Here is a 15,635-nt window from a genome sequence, read left to right on the forward strand (position 1 = left end):
CAGAGAGCCAGGACTGAGCTCTACCCACCAGGAGGCAGGCACCAGCCTTTCCCACCAGGGAGCCTGCACAGGTTTCTAGACCAGCCTCAGCCACCGATGGGTAGATACCAGCCACTGAGCCCACCGCTGGCAAGATAGGCCCTACCCTGGGACAGCTGGGCCCTGGCCCTGCCCACTAGCAGGCCAATGCAAACTTTGGGATACCCAGGATCCTATCTCCATCTGCCAGGAACTGGTACCCATCTCCCCCCTCCACCCCCCGCACCAATCTAAAACAAGCTCTGAGATCCCTGGGTCCTGCAGCCAGACTCCAGGAGCCAGCTCTGCCTGCCAGTAGCCCAGCACTAGCCCCAGAATATTCAGGACCCTGGCTCCACCCACCAGTGAGCCAGCACCAGCCCCAAGGTCCCCAGAATTCCAAAACAGCCATGTTATAACCAGGCCCCACTATACAGCAGCCAGCAGCATCCACACAAGGCAGAGCATGGCAACCAAACAGACCAGGCACCCACCAAGCCTGCCAGACCACCCACATGGTCAGCCTGCTACAATGGAAGGACCCACGCCACCCTCTTAGGGGGATTCCCTACAGCATATAGCTTAGGTGACAAGAGGGGAGTGCACCATTGGGACACATAGGACACCTCCTACAGAGGCTACTTCTCCAAGATCAGGAAACATAACTAACCTGCCACAGACGTAAAAAATACAAATAGCAACGGAGACAGAACGAGGGGGCTAAGGAACATGTTCCACATGAAGGAACAAGATAAAGCTCCAGAAGAACTAACTGAAGTGGAGACTGGCAATCTACCCCAAAGAGTTCAGAGTAATGATTGTAAAGATGATCAAAGAACTCAGGAGGAGAACAGATGCAGAGAGTGAGGAGTTAGAAGTTTTTAACAAAGAGTTAGAAAATAAAAGAGAACAGAGATGGAGAATACAAATCTGAAATTAAAAAAAAATACACTAGAAGAAATCAAAAGTAAACTAAGTGATTGAGAAGAATGGACAAATAAGCTGGAAGACAGACCCATGGAAATCATTGCCAAGGAATAGAAGAAAAAAAAAAAGAATGAAAAGAGGACTTCCTGCTGTGGTGTACTGAGTTAATGACCCAGCTTGTCTCTGTGGCGGTGCAGGTTCCATCCCCAGCCTGGCTGGTTTAAGGATCTGGCATGGCTGCAGCTGTGCCTTAGGTCACAGCTATGGCTCAGCTTCGATCCCTGGCCCAGGAACTTCCATATGCCATGAGTGCAGCAGCAACAACAACAACCAAAAAAAAAAAAAAAAAAAGAAATGAGGACAATTTGACATCTGAGATATCAAATGCACTACTATTCATGTTATAGGGGTCCCAGAAGGAGAAGAGAAAGGGCCTGAGAAACTATTTAAAGAAATAATAGCAGAAAACATTCCTAACCTGGGAAAGGGAATAGTCACCTAAGTCCAGGAAGTGCAGTGTTCACACAGGATGAACCCACAGAGGAACACACGGAGACACACAGTAATCAAGAGATCCATCGTGGGCTGTTTGCTGGTCAAAGCAGAGAGTGTTGGCGGAGGGGAAGGGGTGGGGGCAGGAAATGAGAGATTCAGATGGGGAGGAGGGACAGGCTGCTGGGCTCAGAGTTGTACAGAAAGGGAGCTGCTAGACAAAGCCCCCCTCTCCCCACTGCTCACATCCTGCTGGCCCTCAGCCAGGCCCTGAGGACTGCCGTTGAGGAGGTGGACAGAAACAGGGAGGAAGGCTGTCATTCCTGTGGGTGCACTCGTGTAAGTGCCGTGTCTATGTGGCAGGCATGGAAAAGAGTCTGAGGCTAGCCCTGGAGGAAATTTAGAGTCCGCCACAGATGTGCCCACTGCCCAAGCCCAAAAACTCATCAACCTCAGGAAGGTCAGCGGAAGCTGAGCACAGGACTAGATGGAGTCAAGGCTCCCCCCTCCCCACAGGGTGAAGCAAGGACATGCGACCCCCTGGGTGTTGGGACATGGCAACATGATGAGGTAAAAACATGTGACCTCAAATACAAAGGACCCATGAGGAGGACAGTTCTGCTGGCACAACCACGTCCCAGAAGAGGGTCAGGTGTTCCTGAGTAGATGTGGCTCAACCCTTTCCAGGTCCTTCTCTGCAAAGTGAAGGCTTAGTACCAGTGGGCCCCCAGGGACAGGGCAGTCCATAGTTCTAGAGGCACAAGTTACAAACAGCAAACTGTACACATTTTGAGTGTAAAGTTGATATATTTTACTTATGTAACCACTGCCCACTTCCGGGATCTGAGAAAGTTCCCTTGTTTCCAGTCAATCACCACCCTTCCCACCCTGAGGTCACCACAAGCCTGACTTCGAAACCCACAGATTAGCTTTGCGGGTTCTGGAAATTAATATCAATGGTATCACAGAGTATGGTCTGTGGCTCCTTTGCTCAACATCCTATCTGTGAGATTCATCCATGATGCTGCCTCTCTCAGGGACTGTATTTTTAATTAAAAGTATAGTATCCGGAGTTCCCGTCGTGGCGCAGTGGTTAACGAATCCGACTAGGAACCATGAGGTTGCGGGTTCGATCCCTGGCCTTGCTCAGTGGGTTAACGATCCGGCGTTGCCGTGAGCTGTGGTGTAGGTTGCAGATGCGGCTCAGATCCTGCGTTGCTGTGGCTGTGGCGTAGGCCGGTGGCTACAGCTCCGATTAGACCCCTAGCCTGGGAACCTACATATGCCGCAAGAGCGACCCAAGAAATAGCAAAAAGACAAAAAAAAAAAAAAAAGTACAGTATCCTTGGTCTGAATATTCCACATTCATTGATCTATTCTCTGCTGAGAACTTGGGGTGTTGCTGGCTGGGGCCATCCTGAACAAAGCTGCTGTGAACCTCCTTGCAGGGTCTTCTGGTGGCCAGGTGCCTCATTTCCCCAGGGGGAACTGCTGCCCCGTAGGGTCTTTAGCCTGAGGAGCTATCATCATATAGCTTCCTAAAGTTGAGGGGGGACTTTACAAGTCTCAAAATGAATATAAAAGCAGAGAAAGAAGTAGAGAGAGAGCAAGAGGAAAGAAACAGATCTTAAAGTATTCACGAGACTGATTCTTTTACAGAGTCCCTACTATGAAGCAGCAAAAGCTAGGCCATGCCTCTTGTCCATCTCTCTGAGGCCTGAGGTCACCTGATCTCTGCTCCAGGAGGGCAGCTGTGCCTCGCTGGCATGACCCCCAAGGCATGAAGGAGGCTTTGCCAAGTGGGACAAGGCACCAGAGCTCCACGAAGCACATCCCAGCAGGGCCATAAATCTAAGCGCTCCTTCCTCACCAGCTGCCGAATGGTTCCAGCGGCCCCTCCCTGAGCTGAGCCACTCGTGGGAAGAAATCAAGGTCACGGCAGCTTTCCATTTCATGCCTCAGAAACCTGCATCCCAGGAGGATGTTAAAGCACATCCAAAGCAATTCCCTTCGCACCTATGTCAAAAAGGCACTTAAGAGAGTTTCTTTTTTTTTTTGTCTTTTGTATTTTCAGGGCTGTGCCCAAGGCATATGGAGGTTCCCATATGCATAGGGGTCCAATTGGAGCTATAGCTGCCAGCCTACAGCACAGCCACAGCCACACGGGATCTGAGCCTCGTCTGTGACCTACATCACAGCTCACGGTAACGCTGGGTCCTTAACCCACCGAGCAAGTCCAGGGATCGAACATGCATCCTCATGGCTATTAGCTGGGTCCGTTAACCACTGAGCCATGAGGGGAACTCCTAGAGAGTTTCATAAGCACAAGGCCCCACACAGGGTGAGCCAGGGCTCCTCCCACTTGTGCCCCATTTATACCAAAGAGGTCAACTCCTGGTGCTGCTCCAGGGAAAACCCTGATTCCAAGAGCCTACTGCTTTCTGGACCTAGAACTTGCCTTTCTGCAGAGGCGGCTTTCTCAGCCTGGGCACTATCCACATCTCAGGCCAGATGATTCTTTGTTGCAGGGACTATCTCATGAATTGTAGGATATTTAGCAGCATCTCTGGCCCCCACCCTCCAGGTGACAAAATCACTCCCTTTAGTGACAACCAAAAATGTCTCCGAACACCGCCCTTCCAGACATCTGCTAGGGCGAAGGAAAGGCAAAACCATCTCTGGTTGAGAACTACCACATGAGAGAAACAAGTTAGCAAAACACCAACCGATGCGTTCTCTCCTCTAGAAGGAAAAGATCAGCTTTCCAAGACACAATCAGGCTGGACTGAGTGGGCCTGCTTGGTCCACAAGAGGCATTATAATCTTGGCAACTGTATAAAACCCAAACAAAAAAAACCGCACTGTTTACTCTGGGAAAAACCAAAAGAACAATCAAAAGGAATAAAAAGAAGATTCGGGGAAAAGCAGAGGTAAGAGGATTTGGAGGTAAGAGCAACAATGAGGGAGAAGTCATTTGTAAGTTCCCGTTTGTGAGCTGACACATCCGCCATGGTTTCCCACAGGAGTGACTCAAACACCAAACTTGAGGCCATAACTAACGGCGTGATGGCCTTGGTTTGGGGGTCCGAACTGCAAACCCAGTGTTTTCAGGAAGTGTCCCTAAACCCAAGTCCATCTCATTATGTGAAAATATGCACACAAACACACACACTTATCCTCCTGTTCTATTAAATCAGGTTTTGTGGGGTTTTTTGTTCTTTTGTCTTTTTAGAGACACATAGGGGTCGAATCGGAGCTATAGCTGCTCACCTACACTACAGCCACAGCAATGCCAGATCCAGGCCACGTCTGCAACCTACACCACAGATCATGACAATGCCGGATCCCACTGAGTGAGGCCAGGGATCAAACCTGTGTCCTCATAAATGCTAGTTGCGTTCATTAACCACTGAGCCACAATGGGAACTCCTCCTATTAAATCTGTTCAAAATGTATGCTCTCTGGTATTTTTTTTCTTCTTCTTGAGTTCATTTTGCTAAAAAAGAAGAAAAAAAAAGCAAAAACAAAACAAAACCCATACAAAAGATTTTTAATATATCTTAGAAAATGAGCCAAAAAATTAAGGAAGTTCAGCATATTACATTGTACAATATTTAGGTAGAAATGTTTGAAAAATTATAAATACTTGTTCCCTCTCAACACAGCATGTCACAAAAATACATTTTAAAACTTTTCATGTGTAATTCCTAGAAATGATCAAATCCCTATTTATGAAGGAAAAGGCCTGATGAGGACCAGCGCTCACACACTCCTGAAACGTTCTGTACAGTAACTACAAAACTAAAATCAAAGGGTCTGCCAGCCTCCTGACAGTTGACACCACTTTAAATATTAGGAAGAATTCGGTTAGTATCAAAACATCGTTCCAAAGGGGATTTACTTCGTTCACCTCTGTGTCCTTTGATTCCTAAGTATCTATCTCAGCCAAAGCACTATTTAAAAGACTTCTGCCTCTTTGAGATAGTGCTGCTGGAGCCAGGATGCCAATCAGTCACACTGCACTAGAGAGAAACCTGCACAACCAAACACACAGATTGCAACCACTCAGAGCAGGCTCCACGTGTTGGAGAAGGCGCTTCTCCAGCCGAGCAGCAATGGTCCGAGGCATTCCAGGTCAACCGTGGCCATGGCAGGCAAACCGGCCTCTTTAGAAACAATCACTCGGAGGAGGAAACAGCTGCCAAAAAAGCAACTGCCCCAGCCTGCAGGGGTTCTGATACCCAGGGACCGGAGCACCTCCCCGCTCCTGGCTACACGCTGCGACGGACGGATGGATGCGGGCACCACTGTACTGTCTGTGTGCTGCCTCCTTCCGACAAGAATCTGCAGGAGCTAAGGGGCATCTTCAGAAGCTGAAGTTTTCAGAGAGAGAGGAAAGAAAGAGCTTGCCGAGGTTGCCTTTTTTGTTCTTTTCAGGTAAGCCCTTATTTGCAGGCAGATAAATAAAAAGCCTTCTTTACTATACTGAGCCCATAGGAGGCGCTGGAGGAAGAAGAGTTAGAAGCAGCAAAGCCAGGTCCTCTTGCCTTTAGCGTAAAGCTTTCCAGCTACACTGGAACCTACATAAGTGACGTGACTTCTGCTCACTCCGTGGTCTTCTTTCCTTTCCAGCTCTTCTCTCTCTCTTCAAGCTCTGCCTGAGTGAAAGCTGCAGGGCCCCAGTTAGTGATCAGGTGAGGGTTTTTTGAACCTAAGAGGCAAACATGCATTAGACACAGGAAGAATTATATTCTTCAGTGAACATTACTATTTTCTCACAGACAAAAGATTACTTTTTTTGTCTTTTTTTTTTTTTGTCTTTTTAGGGCCATACCCAAGGCATATGGAGGTTCGCAGGCTAGGGTTCAAATCAGAGCTACAGCTGCCAGCCTACACCCGAGCCACAGCAATGCCAGATCCGAGCCACGTCTGCAACCTACACCACAGCTCACGGCAATGCCGGATCCTTAACCCACTGAGCGAGGCCAGGGATCGAACCTGCAATCTCATGGTTCCCAGTCGGATTCATTTCCATTGTGCCAGGACTGGAACTCCCCCAAAAGATTAACTTTATGACTTTTTTTTCTTCTCTATGAAACACCCATAAAGGTCATGCAACTTAAGATGTATACAACTGAAGATGTATACAACTGAAGATGTATACAAAGGAGATTAACCAGGCCTCCTTATCTATCAGAGGGCAGGTTTTTCAAGAAAAACTTATCCAAGTGCTTCCAAGAGTGTGTTACCTGGTTCTATCAATCGAATTAATCCTTCATGCTGGGCCACTTTGTCCTTCCAGCTCTTGGTTTTATTTGTCGCCAACTCAAGCTTCTTTTTAACCCCCTGGAACAAAAGCAGCTTTTAGGTTAGGCAAATGCACAAGCAGTTTAAGACCCAAGTTATAATGTCTGGGCACTTCCCATATACACTTGGGGATTATCTCATTAAATCGTCACTGCCACAAGAAGCAGGAACTATTGTTACCCCCAACTGACAGATGTGGAAGCTAGGGCTCAGAGCAGTTAAGTAAACTCCCCCCCCCCACCCCCGGTCACTCAGAGGACCTAATTCACACAAACTGTAGATGAATGTGTAAGATCCCTGTGTGCTAGTTACGGTTTACTGCCTCTCAACTCCCAATCCACTCTTGGCTGTCCTGCCTGTGACGCCAGGACAGCTCTCCCTTGCCAGCTGGCACCATTTAGGCTTCACCGGTGGAGGGGCTGGCAGGACCCTGGAGGAGGCAGGGGCTTTGCCCCTGGGTTCCACGGTGCTCTTTGCGGCAGCTCCTGTGACACACGGGACACCTGTGGTACCCACTCCAGTGGGTTTTCTCAGCACCACCCCTGTGGGGAGCTTCCATCAGTGCCCCAGGGGGTGGATTCTGCGTCAATGGCACCTCGCTGAGCTTTTCTGCCATTCCCTAGGCCAAGGCCATACCCTCTGCAAGGAAGACTGGATCACAGAGCTGGACCTAAGGGGCGCAGAGCCAGGGGGACCCTCTTCCAGAGGCGTTTCTTCCCCGGGTACTTGGCCTCAGCCCTCCAGGCAGTGGCAGCCTCCTGGGCCTGCCCTCCCTGCATTCTTAGTTTTCTTTGCTGCTTAGCAGGTAATTCCCTGTGGTAGTGAACTGTTGTTTAGATTAAACGTTCCCTGTTTAAATGACCATGTGGTTTCAGTCTCCTGGATTGGACTCTGACACCTCAATGCCTGTAAAAACTTCTTACTTAGAGCTAAGCAAAATTCTTACACAGCTTCTTACAGCAAACCAAACATTCCTCTGTTTTAAAACATGTGCGTTGGAGTTCCCTTCGTGTCTCAGCAGTTAATGAATCCGATTAGAATCCATGAGGATATGGGTTCAATCCCTTGCCTCACTCAGTGGGCCAAGGATCTGGCATTGCTGTCAGTGGCTGTGCAGGTCGCAGACGCAGCTCGGATCCCGCGTTGCTGTGGCTGTGGTGTAGGCTGGTAGCTGTAGCAATTCGACCCCCAGCCTGGGAACTTCCATATGTCTCAGGTGTGGCCCTAAAAAGCAGAAAAAAAAAAAAGTTTGCGTTAAGAATTTCCATGTACAGGTTTGCAGGGACTGGTTAATGACCTCGTACTGCTCCAGTGCTTGTTTCCGCTCCAGCTCGAGCTGCTGCAGCTGCTCCATGGCTTCCTGAAGGGCCTGCTCTTTGATGACGCGCTGGTTCTCCAGCTCCTGCTTCTCTGCTTCCGTTGTCCGAATGGCCTGCTGCTGCTCCAAGTGCCACTTCTCCAGTTCAGCCCTCTTGGACGACTCTTCCTCCAGCAACCTGCAATGCAGAGAGATCAGGACCAGACCCACCCAGTCACCACACCTGGCCAGCAGGTGACAAAGCCAGTCAGAGCAGCAGAGAAGGCTGTAGGTCATCTAACCCACTTCTCATTTTTTTTTCCCCTTTTTTGATCACCCCTAAGGCATATGGAGCTCCAAGGCCAGGGATCAAATCCAAGCCACAGTTGCAACCTAAGCCACAGCTCTGACAACACCAGATCCTTAACCTGCATTGCTGGGCAGGGGACTGAACCTGCGTCCCAGCATTCTCACAATGCCTCCAATCCTATTATGGGAACTCCCCACCTTTCATTTTACAGGAAGGAAACTAGGAGCTGGAGAGGCCCATATTCACAAAGCAGGCAAGGTTCCACTCTATATTCTGTTTCACCCTTTATTGGAAAAAAAAATTATAAACATAACATTTATGGATGCCTTAATGGGCCCAGAGCAAAGTGTATTTTCTCCATTAATCCTTAAGTACTATGATTATTATTGTTGTTATTATTTTTGTCTTTTTAGGGCTGCACCCATGGTATATGGAGGTTCTCAGGCTAGGGGGCAAATCAGAGCTATAGCTGTTGGTTTACACCACAGCCACAGCAACTAGGGATCTGAGCTGCATCTGCAACCTACACCTCAGCTCACGGCAATGCCAGATCCTTAACCCACTGAATGAAGCCAGGGATTGAACCCACAACCTCATGGATACTAGTCAGGTTTGTTAACCACTGAACCATGATGGGAGCTCCTCCTTAAGTACTATTATTATTATTATTATTATTATTATTTTGTCTTTTCTGGGGCCACACCAGGGCATATGTAGGTTCCCAGGCCAGGGGTCCAATCGAAACTGTAGCTGCTGGCCTGTGTCAGAACCACAGCAATGCCAGATGCAAGCCAAGTCTGCAACCTACACCACAGCTCACTGCAGTGCTGAATCCTTAACCCACCGAGCAAGGCCAGGGATTGAACCCGCAACCTCATGGTTCCTAGTCGGATTCATTAACCACTGAGCCACGACAGGAACTCCTTAAGCACTATTATTATTCAGTTGAGAGGTGGAGAAAGTGAGGCACAAAGGTTAAGTGACCTGGACTAGGTCATTCTCCTGACAGGCACTTCAAAAGGGCCACTTTTGAAGTTTGCCTGGCTGCTACAACATTGAAACATTTTTCATCTAGTAAAAACCTATTACCAAAGAAAAAGCTGACAATTTAACTACAGTGAGAGAAGAAGGAGCTGATAAGAGATAGAATAAAACCAGACACCATTTACTGACCAAGTACCGCATATCAGGCTGTATATCTTCATTAGCGCTAACCTCTCACTATTCTGCAAGGTATTATTATCCTTACACAGATGAAGTCCAAGGGTTTAAAAGTATGACGCACAGGTAATAGCGGATTTCAACCTAGGCTTGTGTGACTTCAACATACTATCTTTAATAACAAGCTACCTATCTGAGAATATCTAGCTATGCAGGTATTAAAAAAACTAACATGCAGCCCAAGTTGTACCCAAAGTATAGACAACCCCCCCCCCACCGCCCCCTGCTCAGGACAGGACATATCTCTGCTGGCTTGACAGTCAGAACTACAGTGACAAACCAGTTACCACTACCCAAGAGCATTTGCATTTCTAAAACCAACACCCAGAGAAGTTAAGCACCAGACTCTACAACCTCTATTTGACTCCCTCAACTCCCCACCACTATAAAAATCCCCTCTGCAGCATCCTGCAGGGTGGTTCTCCAACTCTGTGCGATGGGCTACTGCTTCACAAACCAGGCTGGTTTTATTTCTGGGAAGGCTTGATCCTTACAAAGTTCTTCCTCAGCTAAGATGCACTCTCCCTCCCTTTATCCTGAGCTCCACAAAGGGCCAGTCTGCTCCCTTGGAGACATCTCTCGGAGCGTGACATCCACAGTGAACACGACTCTGCCAGCACAGGCTGACCAGCACACAGGGCATTCACTCACTCAGTGTGTAAATAATCTGTACCTTTCATGTGCTTTTCTTTTTTTTCTTTTTTTGCCTTTTAGGGCTGCACTCACGGCATGTGGCAGTTCCCAGGCTAGGAGTCGGAATCAGAGCTGCAGCTGCCAGCCTACACCACAGCTAGAGCAACACAGGATCTGAGCAGTGTCTGCGACCTACACCTCAGCTCCTGGCAATGCCAGATCCTTAACCCACTGAAAGAGTCCAGGGATTGAACCTGAATCCTCATGGATCCTAGTCGGGTTTGCTAACCGCTGAGCCATGAAGGGAGCTCCCCCGTGTGCTTTTCTACACTGAACAGAGACTGGAAGGACCCCTGTTTCTGGAAGTCTGAAGGGCAGTGGACATTTGCAGGAGGTTAGGCTGCCCAGCACTGAACCCCCCTTCATGTGTCTGGGGACTCTGCCACCAGTGGGAGTCTTGATGGAAAGTAGTGCCCATCTCCCACCCCAAAAGCCAGAGGCCAGGAGTTCCCATTGTGGCTCAGTGAGTTAAGGACCCAACATAGTGTCTTGAGGATGTGGGTTCAATCCCTGGCCTTGCTCAGTGGGTTAAGGACCCAGCATTGCCGTGAGCTGTGGTGCAGGTCACAGAGGCAGCTTGGATCCCGCATTGCTATGGCTGTGGTATAGGCTGGCAGCTGTAGTTCTGATTTGACCCCTAGCCTGGCAACTTCCATATGCCACAGGTGCGGCCCTAAAACAAAGAAAAACAAAACAAAACCACAGGCCAGACCCCTGCCCTCCTGCCCCAGGCAGTCAGGGTGTGTGGAAGTCTGAGCTAGGCTTGGCTAAGCAGGTGTCCTTCCTGGAACTTAGAGTCCAAAGCAATCAACACAAAGCAGCAGAGACAGTGGAGAATTAATCTTGCTGGCGTCAGCAACATCTAGTGCCAAGTGATGGCAGGAATGACCAGCCGACTGCTGGTGCCCAGCATTAGTGGCACCCTGGCTGGACTCCTCCTTGTGCCCTGGTTTGGGCTGCTCAGCTCCCTTGGCTTCTGCCTGTGTTCAAGGCCTGGCCACCTGCCTTTCTGAGGAACTGGCAAACTTCTCAAGAACCATCCAACAAATTCTTTTATTGCTTTAGCTAACCCAGCTAATCCAGTTTCTGTGGCTGGCAAACAAGACCCCTGACTAAAGACTTGAACCTCTCTGCCTCAGTTCCTCATTTATGGTAAAGGAACGAGGGACTATGACCACCATCAAAGGTTTACTGATCCATTAAATGTGATGATGCACATAAAGTACTTAGAAAAATGCCTAAAATGTTGTAAGTGCTGAACAATATCAGCTGGTATTATTATAGGGGTATTATTACCGCCTTTGCTCTGGATATTTCATGAAGGCTGCTTGAGAGTATATGAGGATGGATAAGCAATGAGATCCTGCTGTGTAGCACTGGGAACTATATCTAGTCACCTGTAATGGAGCATGATGGAGGATCATGTGAGACAAAGAATACATATATGTATGTATGACTGGGTCACTTTGCTGTACAGTAGAAAATTGACAGGACACTGTAAACCAGCAATAATGAAAAAAAAAATCATTTAAAAGAATGACCGCTAGAGGGGGCACATCTCCATTTCAAGTTCCAAACACTAGGCGGAAAGAAAAACAATTTAAAGTACTAAAATTCATAAAATGGCCTTACTGCACCAAGAAAAAGTAGTTCGTTTTCGTGCAGTAATTTCAGCTTATTGGAGCAGAGCTGTATGTAGTAATTACACTTGCATTCAAAAGGTTGACACCACTTTGCCATTTACTTAAATTGGTGCACAAAATAATTAGCCAGAGCTTTTTAAATGACAATACTCACGCCTGGACTCCTACCCACAGATATTTTGATTCAGCAAATTTGTGACAGGCCCTACCTATGTATTTTTTTTAAAGCTTTATAGGTGATTCTGATATTTACCACTGGTTAAAAACTATTGGTGTCAATTATCCAAAACTGTCTTACTCAAAACATCACTCAGGAGTTCCTGCTATGGCACAGGGGGTTAAAAATCTGACTGCAGCGGCTCAGATCTCTGTGGAGGCATGGGTTCAACTGCCAGCCTGGTGTAGTGGGTTACAGGATCCAGCACTGCCATAGCTGCAGCTCATATTCAATCCCTGCCCTGGGAACTTCCACATACCACAGGTGTGGCCATTAAAAAAATTTTTTTTTAATAAATAAGTGCAGTGGTATATGTATACAGTCCATTATTATTAAAAAATTCAGTCATTCTGTGAACAGGAGATACTAAAAGTTTAATCCAATTTCTACAGTTAATTGGTTCTCGCTGTGATCTAATTTCTGCTGTCATAATTAATCTCCCTCAAAACTTCAGAGAAGTAAATATATATAGTGAATTCTGTGAATTCCCTGCATAATGGCCATCTATAAACTCTTGACATGGAGTTCCGGTCATGGCACAGCGGTTAACGAATCCAAATAGGATCCATGAGGACGAGGGTTCGATCCCTGGCCTCGCTCAGTGGGTTGGGGATCCAGTGTTACCGTGAGCTGTGATGTAGGCCGGTGTAGGCCGGAGGCTACAGCCCTGGTTTGACCCTTAGCCTGGGAACCTCCATATGCCTTGGGTGTGGCCCTAAAAAGACAAAATAAATGAACTCTTTACACATCACAGATGATGAGAAGGCTCAAAACCATCTAGTGCCCCTCGGAATGTCTCTCTTTAGAAGTCACATGGGATCAAACTCTCCTGGGCAAAGGATGATGTGTGAACATCGCTGCCCAGGAATGACTGGGTGGTGGTGCCCAACCACGGTTTAACACCACAGGACAGAAAACGCACACTCGTGGGACCCATAAGTGCCAGGCAACAGGCCAAGCATTTAATTTTCTACCTAGAAGATCATTTTTTCCTTAATAGAATAAAATTAAAATGTTCAAAACCTAGGTGATTTATTTTTGAAGTCATTTTTGGCAACATATGTAATGAAGAAACCTTCTTCCTCCTTCCCACCTAAAGATTCAAAGAACATTTTTTGCTGCTCCCTGTGTGGAACTGCAGCCACGGAAAATCTACCCCAGGTCATCCCATAGCTGGTCCCCAAACAGGGGGCACAGCTCAAAGCCTAAGCTGTGTCTGCACTGACAGCTGCTGCCTAGGGGACACAGCTTTTAGTGCTGCCTCCCTTGACCAGATGTCTGGAAAAAAGCAAGTGGGGAAGCACATTAACTGGGAGAGGGGGGAGTTCCCGCTGTGGCTGGTGGGTTAAGAACCCAACTAGTATTCATGAGGATGTGGGTTCAAGCCCTGGCTTCGCTCAGTGGGTTAAGGATCTGGCGTTGCCATGAGCCATGGTGTAGGTTGCAGATGTGGCTCGGATTCCATGTTGCTGTGTTTGTGGTCAGGCCGGCAGTTGCAGCTCCAATTGGACCCCTAGCCTGGGAGCTTCTGTACGCCACGAGTTTGGCCTGAAAAAAAAAAACTGGGAGAGGGGAGATCAAATTTGTTCTTTGGGGAGTTCCCATCGTGGTGCAGTGGTTAACGAATCTGACTAGGAACCATTAGGCTGCAGGTTCGATCCCTGGCCTTGCTCAGTGGGTTAAGGATCTGGCGTTGCCGTGAGCTGTGGTGTAGTTGCAGATGTGGCTCGGATTCCGTGTTGCTGTGGCTCTGGCATAGGCCGGTGGCTACAGCTCTGATTCGACCCCTAGCCTGGGAACCTCCATATGCCGCAGGAGTGGCCCTAGAAAAGGCAAAAAGACAAACAAATAAATAAATATTTAAAAAAAAATTTGTTCTTTGGGGTCTTCTTTCTACTTTTTCCTCCCTGCTGCGCCAAAGGCCAAACACTGGGTCTGCTCATCTGAGATCATGACTATTACATAGTACACCTGACTTTAAAAGCTCTAAGGAAAAAAAGAACCTCTTTCAAGGAATAATTATTTAAGGCATGTCACCAATCCTGAAACACCAAATGGAAACTGATTAGTTCTTCCTTATCCCGCACAGTGGCTGCAGCTCTGGCCTAAAGAGGGCCCTACCTCCACACAAGGGCCTTCTGGGGCCTGGAACGTGTGGAAGAAAGCAGGTTCTCACCAGGGCTGAGCCTGGGTCCACGGACATTCTAGAATATGACTAAGGGTAACCCACCAAACATCCATCTGACTGCTCTGAAATAGATTAGAGGCCTTTCTTTAGCCCAGAAGTAACGGAGTGGGAATAAATAACCCAGCCAGCCCAGCCTCCGGGATCTCTCCAATCTGGCAGAGCTGCCCCTCCCTCTCCAGCAGAGTCAGTCAATCTGAGAAAGTGTAGGAGCCCAGGCAAAGCACACAAAGCACAGCAGACGGGCTGATCCGGCACCTGGCCTGAAGCTTTCGCACAGTCTCTTCATCTTGCCGGGCCTGCCTCTCATCTTCGAGGGCCTCCTGCAGCTTGAGGTACATGTCTTCCAGCTCCCGGACCCGCTGCAAATACTGTTCCAGTTCAGAGGATTTCTGGGCAACCTGCTCTTCCATCTGCTGCCTGATCTGATGGTATAAAAGGGTTTGATGTTTAAGCTGGGGTTGACTTTGCCCTCAGGGAAAGCCTCCCGCTCCACCACCGTCCATCATCCAGAGTAAGGCCACAGCCCAGAGCTCCAGCCCATCAGGGTGGGCTGGGCCCTGCCCTTCACTCCTGGAAGCTGAAGGAAGCGAGAGCATCATACCTAAGACCCAAGACCACAACCAAAGAGTCTGGCCACATAAACCACAACCCATACGCTGTTCTCCTGCCCTGGTCTCCCTCTCATCCCCTTCATTCCACATTTCAGACTCAAGAAACAAGTATTTCCCTGTGTAATTTCTCTTTAGTGTCCATCCTGCCTTAAAGCCACAATCTCTTTGCCAGCAGAGTCTTCTCTAAAAGGAATGAAACATTTCCCAGTCAGAACAGTCAACGGGTTAAAACAGAGGGGAAAGGAAAGACTGGCTGGGCTGTAGTGAGTCCCCCTACACTTAGCTGGCTGCCTGACACCCCGTTTTCCCTCCCTAAGGCACCTCCAGCCCTGAGGGACCTCAAGCATGTAACTAGTGTTCGAACAAGTTTATGGTTCCTCCATCTGGATTACGGAGTTCTGAATCTCTGCCTTAAAAGTTAAAAGCCAAAGTAGTTCCTGTTGTGGCTCAGCAGTTAATGAATCCGACTAGCATCCATGAGGACGCAGATCTGATCCCTGGCCTCGCTCAGTGGGTTAAGGATCTGGCATTGCTGTGAGCTGTGGAGTAGGTCACAGACACGGCTTGGATCCTGTGTTGGTGTGGCTGTGGCATAGGCTCCATTTCAACCTCTAGCCTGGGAACCTCCATATGCCGCGGGTGTGGCGCTAAAAAGACAAAAAGGCAAAAAAGAAAAAAAAAAGTTAAAAGCCAACGACATCCTAAAGGTAG

The 15,635-nt window shown here is 48.2% G+C and overlaps 1 protein-coding gene across 4 annotated transcripts in view; it reads right to left on the reverse strand.

The window, feature by feature from the left end:
• Positions 1–4,970: 4,970 nt before the first annotated feature.
• Positions 4,971–15,635, reverse strand: part of SWAP70 (switching B cell complex subunit SWAP70) — a 135,012-nt gene continuing 124,347 nt past the window's right edge. For all 4 annotated transcript variants that reach the window (XM_047776315.1, XM_047776313.1, XM_047776314.1 and 1 more), the window contains 4 exons: positions 14,569–14,735; positions 8,042–8,240; positions 6,687–6,783; positions 4,971–6,148 (listed from right to left, as the gene is read on the reverse strand). In XM_047776315.1, coding sequence (XP_047632271.1) covers positions 6,042–6,148; positions 6,687–6,783; positions 8,042–8,240; positions 14,569–14,735 — 570 coding nt within the window. In that variant the 3' untranslated portion in view covers positions 4,971–6,041. The remainder of the gene's footprint in view (positions 6,149–6,686; positions 6,784–8,041; positions 8,241–14,568; positions 14,736–15,635) is intronic.

The sequence above is a fragment of the Phacochoerus africanus genome, chromosome 4 (genome assembly GCF_016906955.1).
Source record: "Phacochoerus africanus isolate WHEZ1 chromosome 4, ROS_Pafr_v1, whole genome shotgun sequence".
Classification (NCBI taxonomy): Eukaryota; Metazoa; Chordata; class Mammalia; order Artiodactyla; family Suidae; genus Phacochoerus; species Phacochoerus africanus.